This window comes from Suncus etruscus, chromosome 14 (genome assembly GCF_024139225.1).
Source record: "Suncus etruscus isolate mSunEtr1 chromosome 14, mSunEtr1.pri.cur, whole genome shotgun sequence".
NCBI classification, from domain to species: domain Eukaryota; kingdom Metazoa; phylum Chordata; class Mammalia; order Eulipotyphla; family Soricidae; genus Suncus; species Suncus etruscus.
In genome coordinates this window covers 92,507,967-92,528,024 of record NC_064861.1, presented here as the reverse complement: position 1 = coordinate 92,528,024, position 20,058 = coordinate 92,507,967, and the positions used below count along the sequence as shown (strand labels likewise).

Genomic DNA, 20,058 nt, shown 5'->3' with positions numbered 1-20,058 from the left:
TTCATGCAGAAGGACGGTGGTTCGAATCCCGGGATCCCATATGGTCCCCTGTGCCTGCTAGGGGGCGATTTCTGAGCATGGAGCCAGGAGTAACCCCTGAGCGCTGGTGGGTGTGACCCAAAAAACAAACAAACAAAAAGAACAAACACAACAACAACAACAAAAAATCATCCACACAGACAGGAGGGCAAAGGAGTAAGAAAGTTGGGGGGGTCGGTGAGGTGGCGCTAGAGGTAAGTTGTCTGTCTGCCTTGCAAGCGCTAGCCAAGGAAGGACCGCAGTTCGATCCCCCGGCATCCCATATGGTCCCCCCAAGCCAGGGGCAATTTCTGAGTGCTTAGCCAGGAGTAACCCCTGAGCATCAAATGGGTATGCCCCCCCCCCCAAGAAAAAAAAAGTTGGATGGGGCCCGGAGAGATAGCACAGCGGCGTTTGCCTTGCAAGCAGCCAATCCAGGACCAAAGGTGGTTGGTTCGAATCCCGGTGTCCCATATGGTCCCTCATGCCTGCCAGGAGCTATTTCTGAGCAGACAGCCAGGAGTAACCCCTGACCATCGCCGGGTGTGGCCCCAAAACCAAACCAAACCAAAAAAAAGTTGGATGCAGAGCCCTTTGTCAGCCTACTACCAGCTCCAAAAAAACACCTGGAGTCAGCTAGTAAACTCTACCGGAAAACCCCTTGCACCTCGCTCCCAAACTATTTATTAGGCTCTCAACCTTCCCACCTGGAAAGTCGTAGGTGGGACACAGGCAGAGATAATCTTATGGAAATGCTTTCATATATAACATCCAGACACCACCCTCCCCAAATATGCCCACCCTGGCCATAGTCCCCCACCTGCCGGTACAGCGACTCTTTGCTGGCCAGTTCGTTCTCCAGCTTGTCGTTGGCGTCGTGAAGAGACGTGGCCTCGCGCTGGGCACTCAGGTAGCGCTTCTCCAGCGTTGTGATTCGCTCCTCCATGTCCTCCCGCTGTGCCAGCGCCTGTAGAGGGGACATCATCAGGCAGAGTGGACTACAGCCCTCAGATGGCGCTAGGGTGGCCTAGTTCACCCCCACCTTTCTGCATCAAGTAGACCCTGGAAAATGAGATCCCCTTTCCTCCCAGTGAGGGGACCATTCCTGCCAAGTGCAGGCGTCCAAGGCTTGATCACCAGATCCATGGTATCCTCGAGTACCAAAAAAAAAAAAAAAACAAACAACAACAAAACCAAACACCTGGGGGGGGGGGACTGGAATGATAGCACAGCAGGGAGGGCATTTGCCTTGCATGCAGCTGACCTGGGTTCTATCCCTGGAATCCCATATGGTCTCCTGAGTACCGCCTGGAATGACCCCGAGAGCAGAATCAGGAGTAACCCATGAGCACGGCCAGGTTTGACCCAAAAACTAAAACAAAAATCAGAGACCTGGCACCTGGTCAACCCAGGTTTGATCTCTGGCACCCTTCATTACACCTTCCACAAATGATCCCTGAATGTTGAGCCAGGAGTAAGCCCTGAGCACCACTGGGTGTGAAAAACCAAACCAAAGAAAAACAAAGAATCCAGAACTCCCAGTAAAAGCCAACCACAAGTCTCTGTGCCATGTTAAGATGGTGAAATATAGGATCACTTGACTGTTCAAGTGATATCATATTGACTGTTCCTCCCGTATCTTCTAAGACAGTATTCACTTAAACCCTGCCTTTATGGACCCCAAAAGTCTATGGAACAGGAGTGTCCACTGTTCTCAAACACCTAGACTGTAGCTTCTCAGCACCTCTGGCTTGCAACTCCAGGCTTTCAGAGCTAATGCTCTGTGCCTTATGGGACTATATTCCTCCCATCCCAGAGGCCCCAGGCCCAAGAGCTGCTAGGGCAGGTGGAAGCTAGGAACCCTGGAAAAGGGATTCCAGGGTGCCATGGGAGAAGGACTTCTCCTGCCTGAAAGCTGGAATGAGGATACTCTCCCACAGTGCCTGTAACTGTTGGGAGGCTCCAAACCCAAGTTGGAAACCCCAGTAAAGCCTTCATTCTCCTGGGACCAGAGCAATAGTACAGCAGGGAGAGTGTTTGCCTTGCACGTGGCTGAACAGGGTTTGATCCCCGCCATCCCATAGGGCCCCCCAAACCTGCCAAGAGTGATTTCTGAGCTCAGAGCCAGGAGTAATTTCTGAGCACTGCTGAGTGTGGCCTAAAACCAATAAAAACAAATAAACAAACAAAAAAGCCTTCACTATGCTCACCCACAGTCCTCAAGCATCCAGACCTTGAGGCTGGAGAGACAGCAAGGAGGGTGCACAATAGCAAACTGGTTTCAGTCCCCTGCATCTTATATGGTCTCCTGAGCCCCATCTTGAGTAACCCTGGAGCACTGCTGGGTGTCCCCCACCACCCTCACATAAAAAAGGCAAAATAAATAAATAAGCCAGGGGCCAGAACGATAGCACAGCAATAGGGCATTTGCGGCCAACCTTAGATGGACCCTGGTTCAATCTGCAGCATTCCATAAGGTCCCCCAAGCCTGCTAGGAGTGATTTCTGAGCACAGAGCCAGGAATAACTCCTGAGTGCTGCTGAGTGTGCCCCCCCCCCCCTGCAAAAAGCCAGATGTTACTTTCCCCCACAGTTTCTGGATATGAGAGTAAGGATCAAGGTGCTTAGCTAGGACAGGGTGAAATGCAGACAAAGAAATTCAGTTTAGCGGTCAGAGTGGTGGTATGGCAGGGACAGGATTTGCCTTGCAATTGTTAACCAGAATTTGATCCCTGGCATCCCATATGACCCCCCGAGCATTGCCAGTAGTGAATTCTAAGTGCAGAGCCAGGAGTAACCCCCGAGCACCATCAGGTGTGGCCCAAAAAACAAACAAAAAATTTGTTTTGGGGCCAGGAATGTAGCTTCAGAGCAGAGAGCTTATTTAGCACGTGAGGGTCTTGGGTTCAGTCTCCAGCACCACCAGTACACAAAGAACTCGACTTAGGAGCCCAGAACCATAGTAAGCAGGTAAGGCATTTGTCTTACACGCAACTGACCCAGGCTCAAGCCCCTGCACCCTCATATGGTCCCAGTTGTGGCACTAGGAGTTGTAATTCCTGAATGCTGAGCTAGGAGTAAGCCCTGCACATCACTGGGTGTGGTCCCCAAACAAAAACAAACAAATGAAACAACATAATTACTAGGATCACTGGTTGATCACCTACCACACAATGTGCCATGTACCAATACTTGGGGGGTCATAAACCCCACTGAGCAGGAGGGGAGGCCTGGAATGGGTGTGAGGCACATTTACGTTGTGGGTTCATCAGGAGCCACAATGCAGAAGGGGCCACGGCGGGAAAGGGTCGGCAGCAATGGGGGAGCCCGCCACCGGTTCTGGCCTCACTCACCTCCTTGAGATCCCGCTGGAGCTTGGAGTTGGCTTCTTCGGCCTTCCCCAGCTCGCGGTGGGCAGTGCCCAGCTCCTCCTCCAGCTGGCTCATCTGGCGACACAGCACCGCCAGGCGCTCCCGCAGCTGGCATACCTCGGCTCGCTGCCGCTCGAGTGCCTCCTCCAGTTCTGCAGTACGCCGACTGGAGTCCCCACTAGGGCCCAGGCCATTAGCAAGGGTCTAGGGGGAGTCAAAGAAAGTGGGGAGGAACAAATCCTGAAGTTAGGGGTCACCATGATTCAGAGAGAACACTGAGAGAAAGCTAATGGGGGCAGGGACACTGAAGAAGATCAGCAAAAGGTCACGGGGTTCATAGTGGCTAGGATCAGAGGTCAAAGGTCAATCAGGATATGGGGGCGTTCTGATGTCCTAGTGTCAGTAAGGATCATGCCCAAAAAGAAAAGAACTTTCACTGATGCAAGGTGACTGGAGGTCACAGGCATGGCAAAGAACCAAGAGGAAGAGCAAGTCCCGTTTTCCACCCTTACCTGGCCCTCCCCATCCTTGCCAGGTTCCTCCAATCCTGACCGACGCCTGGACAGCTGTTCTCGAAGGTTCAGTGTCTGGCAGAGCAGAAAAGAGTTCAGGGCAAAGGGGTTCCTGCATCTCCACCAGACTTCCCACCGTACATCACCCCAACCCCACTGTCTACCCTTAAGCCTGTGTCTTCATAAATCCCACCCTGGGATGAGCCCACCCTTGGTCTTTATTTGGGCAGGGGGGATTAGAAGGGCATACCCCACTGTGCTCAAGGATCCCTCCTGGAGAAATTGTGGTGGAGGGGTTCAAACCCAGGTTGGACTTATGCAAGGTAAAATGCTGCCAGCCATATCATCTCTCTATAATATCTATATTATATTCCTGCCCCTCTCTGTCTGTCTGTCTCCCTCTCTCTCTCTCGGTTTCTGGACCACACCTGTTGATATTCAGGGTGTGAATCCTGGGGGTTCTTGGGAGACCATGTGGAATGCCAGGGACTGAGTCGGGGTCGGGTAAATGCAAGACAAGCACCCACTATTCTAAATCTCCAGCCTCCTCTTCCGCTTAGACTCCTGCCCTTATTATTATTATTTATTTATTTTTTTTTTTTTTTGGTTTTTGGGCCACACCCCGCAGTGCTCAGGGGTTACTCCTGGCTGTCTGCTCAGAAATAGCTCCTGGCAGGCACAGGGGACCATATGGGACACCGGGATTCGAACCAACCACCTTGGGTCCTGGATCGGCTGCTTGCAAGGCAAACGCCGCTGTGCTATCTCTCCGGGCCCCTGCCCTTATTTTTATTCTTTATTTTTATTTCTTCTTCCACTTCCCGCCGCAGGCTCATTCTCATTGGTCAGCTCTCTCCATCTGGACCAGAGTTGCTCCACCGACCAATTCCATTGGCTCTCTGCCTTAGCCCCGCCCCAGCAGAGTGGTACCCAGAGCTGGCTCCGCCCTATTGTCGCCCCTTGGCCCCAACCCACCTCCTGGTTGCTCAGCTCCAGCTCTTCCTCCAGGACCGCCACCCGCTCCAGCGCCATCCGCAGCCGCTCCCGGACCTACCAGTAGGAAGAGGGTGCTGTGAGATGGATTTCAGACCCCATGCAGGACATTCAGGGGATCCCCTGGGACAGCGTTGACAAGGCAACATTAGGATTCTTTTTATTCTTTTTTGGTTTGGGGGTCACACCCAGCGGCATTCAGGGTTTACTCCTGGCTCTGTGCTCAGAAATCGCCCCTGGCAAGGCCGGTGTGGTGGCACTAGAGATAAGGTGTCTGCCTTGCCAGTGCTAGCCTAGGACGTACCGCGGTTCGATCCCCCAGTGTCCCATATAGTCCCCCAAGCCAGGAGCGACTTCTGAGCGCATAACCAGGAGTAACCCCTGAGCATCACCGGGTGTGGCCCAAAAACCAAAAAAAAAAAAAAAAAAAACAAAAAAACAAAAAAAAAACAACTGGCAAGCTCGGGGGACCATATTAGATGCTGGGGATCAAACCCGGGGTCTGACTCAAGTCCAAGAGTGGGATCTGCCCCCACCACCGGGAGATCCCACCCCAAATTCATTGTTTGCTAATAACCATCAGTCAACTCCCTGATTCCATAACAGGACCCCCAAACCATCACCCCCAGTAATCTTCATCTTCAGACACCCCCTAACCAGCCTCAACTGACATCTCCTCCACTAGGGCCATTCACTGCAGCATCCAGGCGTTCCTGAAAATTTTTATTTTTGGGGGGGGCACACCCGGTGACACTCAGGGGTTACTCCTGGCTACACGCTCAGAAGTCGCTCCTGGCTTGGCGGACCATATGGGACGCTGGGGGATCGAACCTCGGTCCGTCCTAGGCTAGCGCAGGCAAGGCAGGCACCTTACCTCTAGCTTCACCGCACCGGCCCCGCATTTCTGAATTTTTACTGTTTTTTCTTTCTGTTCTTTGTTTTGGGGCCACACCCAGAAGTGCTCAAGAGTTATTTCCTGGCTCTATGCTCAGGAACCACTCCTGAGGACCCTATGAGAATCCGGGGATCGAACCCAGCTAGGCCTCATGCAAGGCAACCCTTCTCTCCCCACTGTACTATAACCCCCAGATCCCACTTCTGAATTCTTTTACCTTCTCATCCAGGGCCTTGTGGTGTTCGAAAAGGGATTTTAGAGCCTTGAGCACCTCCACCTCGGAAGAGACCCCGCCCGGGGACTGGGCCTGGCGCTTCACCACGGTCATGCGGAGCGATCGCTCGTGCCTGGACACCAGGCACTCCAGATGTTCCAGGAGAAGCTAAAAGAGTAGGATATCAGGTCAAAGCGAAGAGGCAGCAAGGAAGAAAGATGGGGTGGAGGAAGAGAGTGGTTCAGATAGGTGAGGCAGGCACATGGAGAAAGAGCAAAGGAGAGAGAGAGAGAGAGAGAGAGAGAGAGAGAGAGAGAGAGAGAGAGAGAGAGAGGGAGAGAGAGAGAGAACAGTCAAGAAAAGTACAAGAAAAATTAAAATAAATAAATAAAAATCAGAAAATAAAAGTATAAGACACAGGAAAGGACATAAGGATTGGGGGGGGGGTAGAAAAGAACTATTGGGAAGCTAGTTAGGGAGAAAACAGATAAGGTGGACATGAGATCCCAGCACCCCAATCCTCCCTAGCCCTGTGCAGACCCCCAGATCCCTTCCACCCACCCCTCCACTCACTCACCCGCGTGTTATTCCGCTCCGCCTTCAGCTCAGCGATCTCCTCCTCCCGCTCCAGCAACTGCTCCCGACACAGATTCAGCTCTTTGGTCAAGGCCGCAAACTCCTGCCCCAGAAGTGACAGGCGATGCCGGTGAGTGTGTGGGAACAATCATCAGATTCAATCCGAATCCGTCCTTCCCTCTCTCCATATCCAGCTTGGGCCGAGTTTGAGGGTTCCCGCCCCCAGAAGACCACGCCCCAAGGCGTAGACCACGCCCACAACACACGAACCACGCCTCCTTCTCTTTATGACCCCGCCCATCACCCCAAACCGCGCCTATTCCCTCCCTGACCACGCCCATCACCCTGAGGTACGCCCCTCTTATCTGGCCCCGCCCACCCTCTACAAACCACGCCCTTTCCTTTTTGCCCCGCCCGCCCATCTCCCATAAACCACGTCTCTTCCCGTCTGTCCCGTCGCCTACAAACCACGCCTCTTTCCTTTCTGGCCTCGCCCATCGTCCACAAACCACGCCCACTCCGTCCCTGACACCGCCCATCTCCCTAAACCACGCCTTTTCCCCTTCTGACCCGCCGCCCACCACCACGACCCTCCCCTCCGTGGCCCCGCCCACCCGGCGAGGCCCCGCCCAGACCTGGGGCAGCGCGATGCTGAGCTGGCGCTGCAGCGAGTCCTTCTCGTGGCCCAGCTCGCGCAGGCGCAGTTGCGCCGTGGCCAGCCCGTCCTGCGCCTCGCGCAGCGTCTCCAGCAGGCGCTCGCGCTCCGTGAGCATCGTGACCATGAGGCGCTCCAGCTCGCCGCCCGCCTCGTCCGGGCCCATCGCCGAGCCGCGCCGGCCGTCCTCGCTGATGGTGGGCATCACCTCGCACATCATGGCGGCGGCGGCACAGGCGGCGCTGCGGGCCTAGGGTGCGGGCACGGGGTCACCGAGGGCGCCGAGGCCCGGCCGCCACCCCATGTGGCCATGTCCCCCACGTCCCACTTGCACCCCCAAACCCGCCCCGAGCCTGCCGGGAGGGATCGCGGAGCTCAGAGCCGGGAGGAACCCCCAGAGCACTGACAATTGTGGCCCAGATCACCCCCCCCCCAAATCAAGTCCACTGTGCTCAGGAGGCTGGACCTGGAGAGAGCATTTGGGGGAAACTGAGGCCGCATATCTCTCTGCATTGGCCTCCTTAGAGAAACCCAGGAGGGTCTGAGTCAGATGGAAGATCAGATTCTAGAACGCCCCTCCTTCCCACCCGGTCCCCCAAAACCCCTCTAAATGAATGGGGATGGGGAAATGGAGGCCCGAGTGTCCAGAAAAAGTGCAACTTGCTGGATGCCACATGTTTTATTTTCCTGCTATAAGGCCACGGGACTGTGTCTCCCTTGCTGTCCGGCTGGAGACCAGTTTCTCAGATACCTATCTGGGCCCCAGTTCTACAACAAGAAGAAAAGGGGCCAGAGCTGTAGCACAATAGGGAAGGCTTTTTCTTTTTGCCTAGCATGCAGCCAAACTGGGTTCGATCCCCAGCATCCCATATGGTTCCCATAGACCACCAGGAGTGATTTCTGAGCGCAGAACCAGGAGGAAACCCTTGAGCACTGTGAAACGTAGCCGGAAAAACAAAACAAAAATTTAGAGGGAAATAAAACTCTTTGGGAGGTGCTTGGGGAGGGGGCTAGGGGAAAGCATGTTAAATAGGAAAATATGTTAACCATGATCCCCTTCACTATCCAGGAGTCCCAAGTCTGCCTCCTTCCTCTCTGAAGGGGGTTTTGTCATGGAGAGCCCCAGAACCCTAAGAGTCAGAGGCCACATGCTTCTCCTCCATCCAGATGTGAGAGTCTGGGCTTTCAAGTTGCAATCTTAGGCCCAAGCCTAAGAATTCTTCTCCTCCAGAACCCAGGCACACAGGCCCCATGAACTGTGGGTGGAGAGGAAGCCGGACACCCCAGACACACACACACATACACACACACACACACACAAACACACACACACATGCACGCACGCTTCCGCCACATCAGGTCCAACGGGTCTGTCTGGCCAGGCCGAAAGCAGGAGGGACTTTCACTCCAGTCCTCCCAGTCTTTTCTTTCTCTCCCTTCTGGCAGTAGCAGAACCAGTTCTGACATGGGCTCATTTCCCAGCCGCACCCCAGCAAAGAGAGGGGAAAGACTAAAGGCCCAGGCCCTGAGGGGAAAATGGGGATATCTGGGTGCTGATCCCCTTGTGTCTTTGAAGAGATACAGCTGAAAATCTGGACTCTTCCATCCTGGAGCTCTGAGGCCAGAGAGGGGGGAAAATGCTTAGAGTCTGCCTTGTGGCCCAAACCTTAATGGTGCCCAGACCCAGAAGCTTTGGGAGTGTGGGGCAGCTGCTATAGAAGTCAAGTCCACAAAGCAGGGAATAAAACATAGCAAGGATGGAAATAGGGGGGAAATAAGGCACTTTGGCCAACCCACAATACAAGGTGAAGAAGGCACTTGCATTATCATGCTTCTTATGTGGGAGCCATTTGCAGGGCCCAGAACTTAGTCCCAGAACCCCCAAACCAGCCAAGAATCCCTGCCTAAGGATCTGCCTAGGTCAGCCCCAATTCCCAGACACACCGCAAGATCCAAGATGATACCCGAGGTGACAGAACACAAACCAGACAGGAGACATCTAGAACTCAGATGAAAGGATAAGGCAAGGGGAAATAGCAGGGGGTCACGTGCTTGGGTCAGGCTTTGGGCAGTTGTCAGAGAGGACAGAGATGAAGGTTCTGGAAGGTGGGGGGTCCTGCACTGGAGGGAAATAAAAAACAAAAAAACCTCGAAAGACACAAGGTGTAAGCGCCTGGAATTTGGAAGTGCTTGGGGCAAGAGGCAGGAGGAAGCAGGCTAGGGAATTGAGAATTTCCTGGCACAAGAACTGAGCTGGCAGGAGGGGAAGGGGGTGCGGGGATGTTCTCGAAATAAGGACATTTCTAGGCTGAAGACTCCAGAAGAGGAAAGAGCCTAGAATAGGCTGAGCGGGGAAGTGGCAGATGGAGGGCTGAGCCAAAAAACTAGCAGGGGAAAGTTCCACAGGAAGGCCACTGGTGGGGAACAGAACAGGTGCATGGGGGAGCAGAGTCGAAATGTGGGGACCCGAGCGATGAGCTAGGGCTTCTATAGCAAGATGGGTCAGAACCCAGAATCCAGGGGAGACATCCTAGTGTCTGAAGCACTATTTGGAGGCATGGAAAAAGGTTCACCAAGTCCAGGATCTAGAACCCGGGCAGGAAGGGGGGTACAAGCTTAGAATTCGCCTCAAAGAAAAAATTTTTTTTTGTTTTTGGGTCACACCCGGGGCACTCAGGGGTTACTCCTGGCTCTGTGTTCAGAAATCGCTCCTGGCAGGCTCAGGGGACCATATGGGATGCCGAGATTCGAACCACTGTCTATCCTGGATCAGCTGCATGCAAGGCAAATGCCCTACCACTGTGCTATCCCTCCGGCCCCTCAAAGGAAATATTAGCTGAGCTAAATGCCCCCAGTTTCTAAAGCTTTGGGACAGATCAAAGGCATTATGGGGTCACGATTGGGTCAGGAAAACTGCGAGGGCTTGGACGATGCACTCGGGCCAAGTTATGTCCAGAATTTCACACCCAGCCCTGAACTTAAAACCCACCTTGGCCTGGGCTGGAGCGAGAGCACAACAGAGAGAACGTTTACCATGCACGCAGCTGACCTGGGTTCAATCCTCGATATCCCATAGGGCCTCCTGAGCACTGCCAGGAGTAATCCCTGAGCTGAGAGCCTGGAGGAACCCCTGAGGATGCTAAAATGTGCTTTGGGTGAAGGCGCAATGAGGTAGGGGTTTGTCTTATCATGGCCTCTGGAGAGGTGCAGTGAAGGGGGACAGGGGGCATTTGGGTCCCTAAAAGCAAACCAGATCCATGGGGCAGGGACAAGGCAAAGCTGGGGTTTGGATTCCTGATTTGGGGGCTTCACCCCCATCGGAGCCACTCCTGGAGGTGCTGGGGATCGAACCCTGGTCTCCATTGCAAAACATGTGCCTTAATTCATTGAGCTATTTCTCTGGCCCCTGGGGGCGGGGCTTCGTGAAGTCCAGAGCCGGGGGTGGAGGCTGGGAGCAGGGAAAGAAAAGCACCCCTGGGTCTCCAGAGGGACTCCAGGTGCCCCGAAATGAAGCAGAATCAGGGACACGGGTGCTGGGGTCTCTCTGGCAGACAGGCTGGGCAGCAAGCAAAAGCTTATATTCTGAGTCTCTGCTGGCAACCTCAGCCCTTAGGAAACACATACTGGGGAGCTTCCTCGGAGGCTTGGGGGTGTCTTTGCCTAAGGGGCTGCTGAACTGGGCCTGGGCCCGACTGGTTCCTTTGGTCCAGAGGGCCCAGCTGAGGCCTCTCTCTAGCCAGAGGGAGTGAACACAGCAGACGGGACTCCAGAATGGGCCCCGGAGCTGGTCCCCCCACGCACACCCTGAACCCCAAAAGCAGACCAGGAACTGCTGACTCCTGATGGGGGGACCCAGAAACCCAGGAGGGAGGGATGGATCCAGAGAGCCAGGCCGAGGACCCGGCGTGAACTTGACCGGCAGAGCCGGCGGCTCCACTCCGCTTCCCTCCCTGAGGTCCCCGAGGGCCCCGGGTATTCCCGGCCCTAAGGCGCGGCGGGGGTTGGGGGGGATCCCCGAGCCGCCGGCGCCCCCCAACCGGGCCGGGTGGCCGCGGCAGGCGGCGGAGGGGTGGGGGAGGCGACAGCGAGCGCCCCGACCATGGACAGCTCCGGAGCGGGCCTGCGTCCAAGCCAAGGCGGCCGCCGAGCCGGAGCCGGCCTTGGAACGAGCCGGCCCGCGGGGCGATGGGGCGACCGACCGATCGGGGTGTCCCCGCGCCCGGCAGCCGGGCAGGGGCGCCCGGGATCGGGCCCAGCAACGATCTGGGTCCGGAGGGAGGGGGTTCCGCGGGGCCAGGCGCCCGCGATCGGGGGTTCGCTGGGGGCCCGGGGTCGGGCTGTGCCTGTCATCCGGGCGGCCCCCGGGATGGGCGGCCGGAGGGAGCGGGAGGTGGTCGGGTGGAGGCGGCGGGGCTCGGGGGTCCCCGGCCGGGCTCCCACGTACCTGATCGGCGCTGGCTGCGGGCGGAGCCGGGCTGGCAGGAGGGACGCGGGGTGGTGGGTGGGGGTGCCAAGGCGGGCGGGGCCCCTGGCGGCGGCCGGGGCCCGGATCGGAGGTTCCCGAGCCCTGTCTGGGCCCTGGCCGCTCGGCGCGCGGGCTCCGCGTCTCCCGATCGCTCGGGTTGTGGGGCGCTGGGGACCCCCTCCCCCTCGCCGGCTCCCCCTTCCCGATCCCCCCTCTGGCCCCTGTCACCGCCCGGCCTGATCCCCAGCCGCCAGATACCGGGGTGCCACACCGCCGGCGCCCCCCAAGTCCCACTTTCCACCCCCCACCACAAAATAAAAAAAATTAAAAAAATTTTCCTCCTCCCTCCCTCCCCCCTCCTGCCCTCCCCCTCCAGCGCCGGGGCCGTCGTCGCGTCGCGGCCCCTTTAACTGCGGGCTGACGGACGGCGCGCCTGGCCAATGGGAAGCGGCGCTCGCGCCGGCCGAAGCCGAAACCCCGCCCCCGCGCGGGACGGGAGGGGCGGCGCGGGCGGAGAGCGGGGGCGTGGCCAGCCCGCCGGGCCTGGGCCAATGGGCGCGCGGCGTGCGGCGCGGTGGGCGGGGCCAGGCAGGGGATGATGTCACCCGAGAGCGGGGCGCGCGGCGTGGACCCGCCGCCGCCGCTGCTGAGTCGCGACCCGGGATCCCGGCGGCCGCGCGCGGCCCCTCGCGCCGCCCGCCCCGCCCGGGGCTCCAGGCTGGTCTGGCTTCATCAAGCCAAGCCTGGCGGGATGGGGCGGGGGACAGAGTTGGGTGGTGCAAATGCAAAGTGGGGGGCTGCCGGGGGTGGAATATGGGGTTCCTCCCCCCCCTCTCTGCACCCCTGCTGCCGCCTCCTCCCACGCAGGAGCCAGCGTGGCCCCCCTCGGCCCGATGCATGGATGGTTCACTCCATCCATCCGCCCACCGCATCTGCCCATCTGCACCCCCTAAAGCGACCCGGAGAGGGCTTGACCTCTGCCCTGGCACCCACCTAAGGGCCCCCAGGGTGCTGCCCAGATTCCCAGACTGGGTACCAGGATCAGACATTCCCGCACCCCCGGGGGATGCCAGCCCGCCTCCACCATCTGACCTGGTGAAAAGTCCGCCTCCACCCTCAGCCTCTGCAAAGCACCCACTCACAACACTCCTTCTGCGCCTGGGCAGAAAGCCTCAGCTCTCCAGGCCTCTCTCTATCCCCCCCCAAAGATGCCAACCTCCACCCCCCAAGTTTGCTTCTTGCTGGGGGAACAAACCCCATCAAGACTCTCCAGTCCCCCACCCCGAAGAAGACAGAGACACAGACAGACTCGGTGAGGGTCCAAAGATCTTTAAATAAGGAGCTAGAGAATAAATACTGTAGAGGGACAGGACAGAGGGGAGGTCGGAGGAGATTGGCCGACGCCGTCAACCTCGAGATTCCAGGGACCTGGAAGGGGAAGAGAGGGGAGAGAGGGAGGCTCAGGGTAGGACCTGGGGGTGGGGGGCTGGAAATAGGAGGCACCTCAGTGTGGAGAGAGACCCCAGATAGATGTTCCAGATGGGAATGGGCCAGGTTTCTCTGGGTTGGGCAGTCAGGGGATGACTGGTGCAGTCTGAGGGGCTGGGGGAGGAGGTGATGGGGGCCCCCCCATAGTGGCACAGTGCTCACGAGTAACTCTGGTGCTGCTGGCGCCGGCGGGCCGAGCGCATCTTTTCGAAGCGCGCCTCCATTTCCTCCAGCACGCGGGGTGTGTACCGCACCACTAGTTTCACCGAGCCCTGGGCCGCCTTCAGCAGCTCCACGGCCTTCTCGTGCTGCTCCCCCTCCACGCTCTGCAGGAAGGTACGAGGGTGCTCGGCTGGGCTCAGAACCCCCCTGTACCATGTTCCCCCACCCTAACCCCTCAGAGGTCCTATGCACTGCTTTCCAGATGTCAAAGGCCTCATGGGAAAGATAGTCACTGATTTTCAGCTCAATTTCTCCACCTTATCCCTACCCCGGCCCCCAAAATGTCGGGCCCTTCAGATCAGGGATGGTGGCTCCCCTCGCCATGCCCTAGGTCAGTGAGTTTAACCTCCAGGCTCATCTGTCTCCTCCCTGCCCACAGACCAGAGTCACCAGTCTGTCACCAGCCCATTCCAAGTTCTGTTCCCCTGGGGGGCCAGAGAGATAAGACAGTGGGGAGAGTGTCTGCCTCGCGCTGGCCAACCTGGTTTTGATCTATGGCATCCCATAGGGTTTGCTGAGCCCACCAAGTGTAATTCCTGAGCACAGAATCAGGGGTAACCCCTTAGTGCTGCTGGGTGTGCCCCCCCAAAAAACCCCAAAAGCAATAAATCAAACAAGTTCTATCCCCAGCCCTGGCCCTATGGTCTCTCCTTGGACTCTCCCCAGCGCCCCCTCACTCACTGATCTTCTAGTCTCCCCTCCAGTGTCTCCCCTCAGCCCACATTTCAGATTTTTCTCTCCCAGCCACTCCCTCCCTCCTCTCGGCCATCCTTAGAATCCGTGACACCAACTTCTAACTCTAAGGTTGGCACTCCCACCACCCACTCAGTTATGCTTCTGATCACAGTGATATGAATTACCCACATACCCCAGAGCAGCTTAGAGGAATGCAGAGCCACAGCTTTTCTCTTTCTTTTTTTTTTTTTTTTTTTTTTTTTGGTTTTTGGGCCACACCCTGTGACGCTCAGGGGTTACTCCTGGCTATGTGCTCAGAAGTTGCTCCTGGCTTCTTGGGGGACCATATGGGACGCCGGGGGATCGAACCGCGGTCCGTCCTACGCTAGCGCAGGCAAGGCAGGCACCTTACCTCCAGCGCCACCGCCCGGCCCCCAGCTTTTCTCTTTCTTTAACCTGCAATATTCCTGGCCCATAATAGGCCTGGAGAATACCTATTCATCCTTCAAAACCCAACCCAATTAGCCCTTCCTTGGCAATAACTTCCCTCATCTACAATGACTTCAACCTTTATTTATTTCCCTTCCTATATTAAGAAAGCAGGAGTGAGGGGCCTACTCCAGCGGTGTTGCCTTGGTTAGCCACTTACCACGCCATTCACGGACAGCAGCTGGTCCCCGCGCTTCAGGCCGCCATGGCGGTCAGCCACACCCCCGGGGATGACTCGAGAGATGTAGATGGGCGAGTTCTGCTCCTTGCCCCCCATGATGTTGAAGCCCAGGCCTTCATCTGTTTTGGGCAGCTCCACACCCCTGGGATGTGCGTGGCCCTCACTTGCTGTGAAGGCTGCTACAGTGGCCTGGGGAGAGAAAGCCGGGGAGACGGGGCTGGGGGCTGAGAAACGGGCGAAGCCAGTTGGCCCTGCCTTAGCACCCAGTGCCCTAACTCACACCCTGTGACGCTCTGTATGACTTTATGACTTTGCTATACCCAAGGGTACTACTTGGGGTTCGATCCAGGGGGGATTCTGGCCCTCTGTTTGGGGATCTAACTAACCCCTAACTCCTGTGCCATCTCTCCTGCCCAGTTGCACCTTTGGGACCAGTAGTGCTTGCAGAGGTCTCAAACTCGCGGCCCCGTACAACATTTTGTGGCCCTGCCCTAGAGGAATCTTTTGTTTTGTTTGGCTTTAGTTGTTTGGGTCACACCCTCCAATGTTCAAAGCTTACTACTGACTTTGCACTCAAGGATCACCGAGACTTTGCCTCCTGCGGCCCCCAGGTAAATTGAGTTTGAGACCCCCTGGTACTAGAGGCTGTGGCACATGGGATGGGGAGGCTGGTGGCATTTAGGGGTGCCCTCTGGTGGCCAGGATGAAGCTGCCGTCAGCTGCCTGCAAGACAAGGGCATGACCTGTGCTGCCTCCAGCAACTCCACCCATATTCTCACTTTTTGTTTTGGGGTGACTTAGCCGGGGTCATGGCTGACTCTGCACTCAGGAGTTAACAAGCTCGAACCCAGGTGCCCTTCCACTGTGCAGTCCCTCTCTAGCTCCTTATTGACTCAGAGACCCCCTCCTGGCAGAGTTTAGGGCACCCTATGTCGTGCCAGAGAGCAAACCTGGATCAGCTGCGTGGAGGGCAGGTGCCCTCCCCGCTGTACTATCTGGCCTTAAAGTCTCACTTGATTTTCTTTTTAGAGCCCATGTTCAGGGGTTCCTCCGGGGTGGGGCTCCCTATGGGATGCTGGGGATGGAACCTGGGTCAGCCACTTACAAGAATTTCGGTCCTACTTACTGTACTATCTCTCTGGCCCCTGGTCGGGGTTTTGGGGAACACCTGGTGGTGTTTAAGGCTCATTTCTCTGTTCAGATCTCTGTCCCTATTTCTATCCTCTAGCTTTCCTGGGCTCTTTATTTGGGGGTGAGGGGCTACATCCTCGACATTCAGGGGTTACTCCTGGCTCTGCAGAAATCACTCTTGGCGATATTCGGGGGGGGGACCCTATGGGATGCAGACGCCCTTCCTGCTGTGTTATTGCTCCAGCCCCTCTCTGTAAGAGGAAAGGTCGGGCCTGGAAGCTGCAGAGAGCGTAGGAGACAGCAGCAGGGAGGAGCTGGAAGAGGCGACGTCCCCGCAGAACTCTGACAAATGTGTCAGACATGAGTCTCTCTCCTTTCCTGCCCGGGCTCCCCCTTCCCCTTAGCGGGGGGCTCAACCCGCCTGGATGACGTGTGTGAGAGAGGGTCTAAAATCAATGGGCTGGGCTGGAACTTGAGGTTCGGCTTCGGCCAGGGAGGGGCGAGCCCGGGGGCGTCCAGAGATCTGGGGTGCAGCCGAGGCCATGCTGCAGAGGGGCAGGGCCCAGGGCGCGGTGCCTACCTTGGCCGTGGCGTGGGCGCGGATCTCGGCGCTGCCGGTGATGTCCAGGGTGTCATAGAGCTGCTCGTACACCTGGGGAGGGATTTGGGGAGATTTTTTTTGGGGGGGGGACACACAGAGGCCTCCCCTAGCCGCCGGGCCACCACCCCCGGCCCAGGTTGTTCCCGGTGCCCGAGGGAACTACAACTCCCAAGGGACCCGCTGCAGCTCGGGCGCTGCTGGGAGGCGCAGGCCGGGCTCGGGGTGCCCCGGCGGGGGTGCAGAGGTTCCCCCACCCCCGGGCGCTCTCACCTCGCGGATGGCGGAGCAGAAGCGGCTCTGCAGGACTCGCTGCAGCGCCTGCAGCTTCTGCGGGGGCAGCTCCCCGCTGCGCTGCAGCCGCTCCAGCAGCTCCACGGCCCGAGACACGTCTGCGGGGAGGGCGGGGGCGGGACGCGGGGGCACCCCGAGTCTGAGACACCCCGAAGCCGGACCCCACCCCCGCGATCGCCCCAGCCCAGGACTCTGGCTTGCTTGCCCAACCCGGGGGAACCTACTGGCACGGCGCCCCGGCCCACGCGCAGGCGGCCCGGGCACCGCCCCCCGCCTCCAGCCAGCCCCGGATCGGGGACCCCGGGCGGGGGGCGTCGGCCTTACCCCGCTCCAGCCCCAGCGGCTCCACCAGCGCGGCCATGTCGGCGCCGCCACCGCCACCGCCACCGCCGCCGCCGCCGCCCGGTCTCCGCGAGGAGGCGGCGCCGCAAGAGGCCCCGCCCCGGGCTCCCCGCGCCCCCTCCGCGCGCAGCGGGGCGCCCCGACACCTGCCTGGCTGGCCCTGGGCGCCTCGGCCCCGTGCGCGGGGGCATGGACCGGCTGCCTTCCCCAGCCCGCTCGAGTCTGGGGGAAGGCGCACGGCACCCCCGGGGTTGGGGGCCCCGTGGGTCACTTGGGGAAACGAACGCCCCATGGTGAAAAGGCCTGGCCCCCGGTGGCGGGGATCAGCGACTGGCCGATGTGGGAGAGGGGTGTTGGGGCGCTGCCTAGAGCGCCCGAACCCCAAAAGTCAGAACCACCAGGAGGGTCCGAGGCGCACAGCGAGGAGGGTCCTTCCTTCCCTTGCACGCGACAGACCCAGGTTTCTCCCCTCAAGCACCGCCAGGAGTGACCCCTGAGCACTGCTGCAAGTGGCACCAAGCACCGGGGCTGTGACCTAAGCCCTTGACACCCCAAAATGAAATCCTGGCCGCCAGCCAGCGCAACAGGCTGCAGAGCGCCTGGGAAGCCTGGATTTGAGTCCAACGGGTAGCACCGGCCTCTCCACTGTCCAGGCAAGAGCAATCTGCTGGCTCCGCTCGTTGCTCCCCATTTGTGGGAAAAGGAATCTCCGCGTTTCCAGCTGCAGCCTTCCTGCCTGCCGCTCCCATGTTTTCAGGTGGTGGTTTACTTCTTCCTAGTTTCCTTTACTTTTTCTTTATTAAATATTTAGACACCATGGTTCAAGGTTGTTCGTAAATTTTTTCCCTAAAGTTGTCCATGCTTGAGATCGTATCGTGTCTACCTACCTTCACCAGTGTGTACGTGCAGCCTCCAGGGTCAAAGTTTCCCTCTCACCCTCCCTGGTGCCTTTTTCCCTCCCACTGTCCCTCTCCTGCCTGCCTGTGAGGCAAGTATTTTACTTGTCTCAGTCTCCTTCATCCTTTTTTCCTCGATCACACCCGGGCCCTCCAGACCAAGGTACTACTGCACCACCCTGCACCTGACTCTTCCCCATTCACTCAAAACTTTCCAGCACCAGATAATGAATCACCAGGGTCCGGGCGGTGGCGCTAAAGGTAAGGTGCCTGCCTTGCCTGCGCTAGCCTTGGACGGACCGCGGTTCGATCCCCCGGCGTCCCATATGGTCCCCCAAGCCAGGAGCAACTTCTGAGCACATAGCCAGGAGTAACCCCTGTGCATTACCGGGTGTGGCCCCCCCCCAAAAAAAAAAAAAAAAAGAATGAATCACCGCAGCTTTTCAGCCTAAAACTTCTTGGGAAATGTAAATCCTTTGAGCTCACCTGGTGCGATCGGTCTTGGGTCTTGCTACACAAGTGGGCCTGCCTTTTCCTCCTGAAACCCTGCTAGCCAAACATCATCTTCAGTTAACTTCCCAGGAGGCACAAGGCATCTGTCTTCCAGGAAATCCCTTTTCCCTACTGTGTTGCACAGAAGGCTTCCAGAAATGGAATTTGGGTCCTGAATTTTCCCTACCTGCCCTCAAGACTCCACCATGGTGTAGATCTCGTTTTCTGCATTCTGGGAGATGCAGTGATTCCAGCCCTCCAGAGCACTTCAAACTCTTGAGGTTTTGGTGAGCTCTGGGGCTGCCATTTTCAGAGCGGCGGGTTTGATGTGGCCTGTTTCCAGGTTCCCTCCCGCCTCCATCCATGTTGCCTTGCTCCAGAGGGCCCAATCTCAACAAGACCAGGAGATCTTAAAACGTCTTGAACTTCCCCCTCAGGAACAGCTGCATGCGGAGACGTATGCTTATCCCTTAGTCCCCCAGTTTCGAGCTGCTTGGGGGTTCTTGCAACACTTTTAAGAACCAGCAAACAACTGGATATATATTTTTGTTTTGGGTCACACCCGGTGGTACTCAGGGGTTACTCCTGGCTCTACGCTCAGAAATCACCTCAGGCAGGCACGGGGGGACCATATGGGATGCCGGGATTCGAACCACTGTCCTTCTGCATGGAAGGCAAACGCTCTTACCTCCATGCTCTCTCTGGCCCCGAACACCTGGATATTTGGAGTGCTGAGCCCCACAGGGAATGGCCACCTGTTGCCCACTGCCCAGTGAACTGTTGGTCTCCTTGCGCTACACTGAACTGGCGATGCCAAGGAAGTGCGGAGATGCGTGGAGATGCCTTATACCTTCAGGTCCTTAAGGGTTGGACCCCCTGAGGCCTTTCACATATTGTGTTCTGTACCAGCTTCTGTACCAGGGTAGGGCCACCCTGAAAGTGGTGCTGTTCCATGACCAATGAGAAAGAATCTCGGTCCCGAGAGGTCCCTGCCAGCACTTGCTGGTCCTCTGGCCCCTTCCATGCTGGTGGTCGGGAAGCCCCTAAAACCCGAGCATCTACTGGTATACAAAAATAGGGTCACACACACCTGGCTGGGAGGGTCCCACTCATCTTGCTGGTGGCTGCACCCTTAGCGACAGTGCCCTAGCGGCAGTGCTCAGCAGCCTTGCTGCAAACTTCCAACAGAGCCAGAGGGGGCACCTAATCCCAGATGGCAGAGCTACCAATGCATTGAGGGTGGGGGCAGGCACTGAACCCACAGCCAGCTGCAGACCCCGCAAGGGCCGCTAGTCCCTGGGGTTCAGTCTGGGCCAGGCTGGCGGCCTCCTCCTGCCTACATGGGAAGCACCCAGACCTCAGCTGGCTAGTGCCCCCCCCCCCCGCCCCTATGCTGCTCCAGAGCCTGAGTGGTGTCTGTCCTGACCACTCTGGCCTCCGCTCAGTCTTCCTCACCTGCTCTCCAGACCACTGTGCCCTCTTTCCTGGCCATGGCCTGGGTCTCGTACCTGCATGCCCGGACTCCAGGCCCACCACGAAGAGATCCAGAGCC

At 57.8% G+C, this 20,058-nt stretch overlaps 2 protein-coding genes across 4 annotated transcripts in view; both read right to left on the bottom strand.

Annotated features, from left to right (window-relative positions):
* PPFIA3 (PTPRF interacting protein alpha 3) overlaps positions 1-7,490 on the bottom strand; it is a 28,019-nt gene extending 20,529 nt beyond the window's left edge. For all 3 annotated transcript variants that reach the window (XM_049786171.1, XM_049786172.1, XM_049786173.1), the window contains exons 1-7: positions 7,214-7,490; positions 6,580-6,681; positions 6,006-6,170; positions 4,876-4,950; positions 3,901-3,975; positions 3,371-3,592; positions 839-985 (exon numbers count right to left, since the gene is read on the bottom strand). In XM_049786171.1, coding sequence (XP_049642128.1) covers positions 839-985; positions 3,371-3,592; positions 3,901-3,975; positions 4,876-4,950; positions 6,006-6,170; positions 6,580-6,681; positions 7,214-7,453 — 1,026 coding nt within the window. In that variant the 5' untranslated portion in view covers positions 7,454-7,490. The remainder of the gene's footprint in view (positions 1-838; positions 986-3,370; positions 3,593-3,900; positions 3,976-4,875; positions 4,951-6,005; positions 6,171-6,579; positions 6,682-7,213) is intronic.
* A 5,521-nt stretch (positions 7,491-13,011) lies between these two features.
* LIN7B (lin-7 homolog B, crumbs cell polarity complex component) lies at positions 13,012-17,187 on the bottom strand. The gene is made up of 6 exons (XM_049786206.1): positions 17,101-17,187; positions 16,756-16,874; positions 16,465-16,536; positions 14,733-14,942; positions 13,349-13,512; positions 13,012-13,126 (listed from the first exon to the last, which is right to left on the bottom strand). Exons 1-6 carry the CDS (start codon positions 17,135-17,137, stop codon positions 13,105-13,107), a joined length of 624 nt encoding a protein of 207 aa, XP_049642163.1. The 5' UTR covers positions 17,138-17,187; the 3' UTR covers positions 13,012-13,104.
* Positions 17,188-20,058: the final 2,871 nt, after the last annotated feature.

Bases quoted from the DNA above. Each gene is read 5' to 3' on its own strand.
- LIN7B (XM_049786206.1), bottom strand. From the start codon at position 17,137: ATGGCCGCGCTGGTGGAGCCGCTGGGGCTGGAGCGGG. The intron at 13,513-14,732 runs GTAAGTGGCTAA...ACCTTCCTGCAG, and splicing joins TGCTGTCCGTGAATGGCGTG to AGCGTGGAGGGGGAGCAGCA. The intron at 13,127-13,348 runs GTGAGCACTGTG...TTCCCCTTCCAG, and splicing joins CAGCAGCACCAGAGTTACTC to GTCCCTGGAATCTCGAGGTT.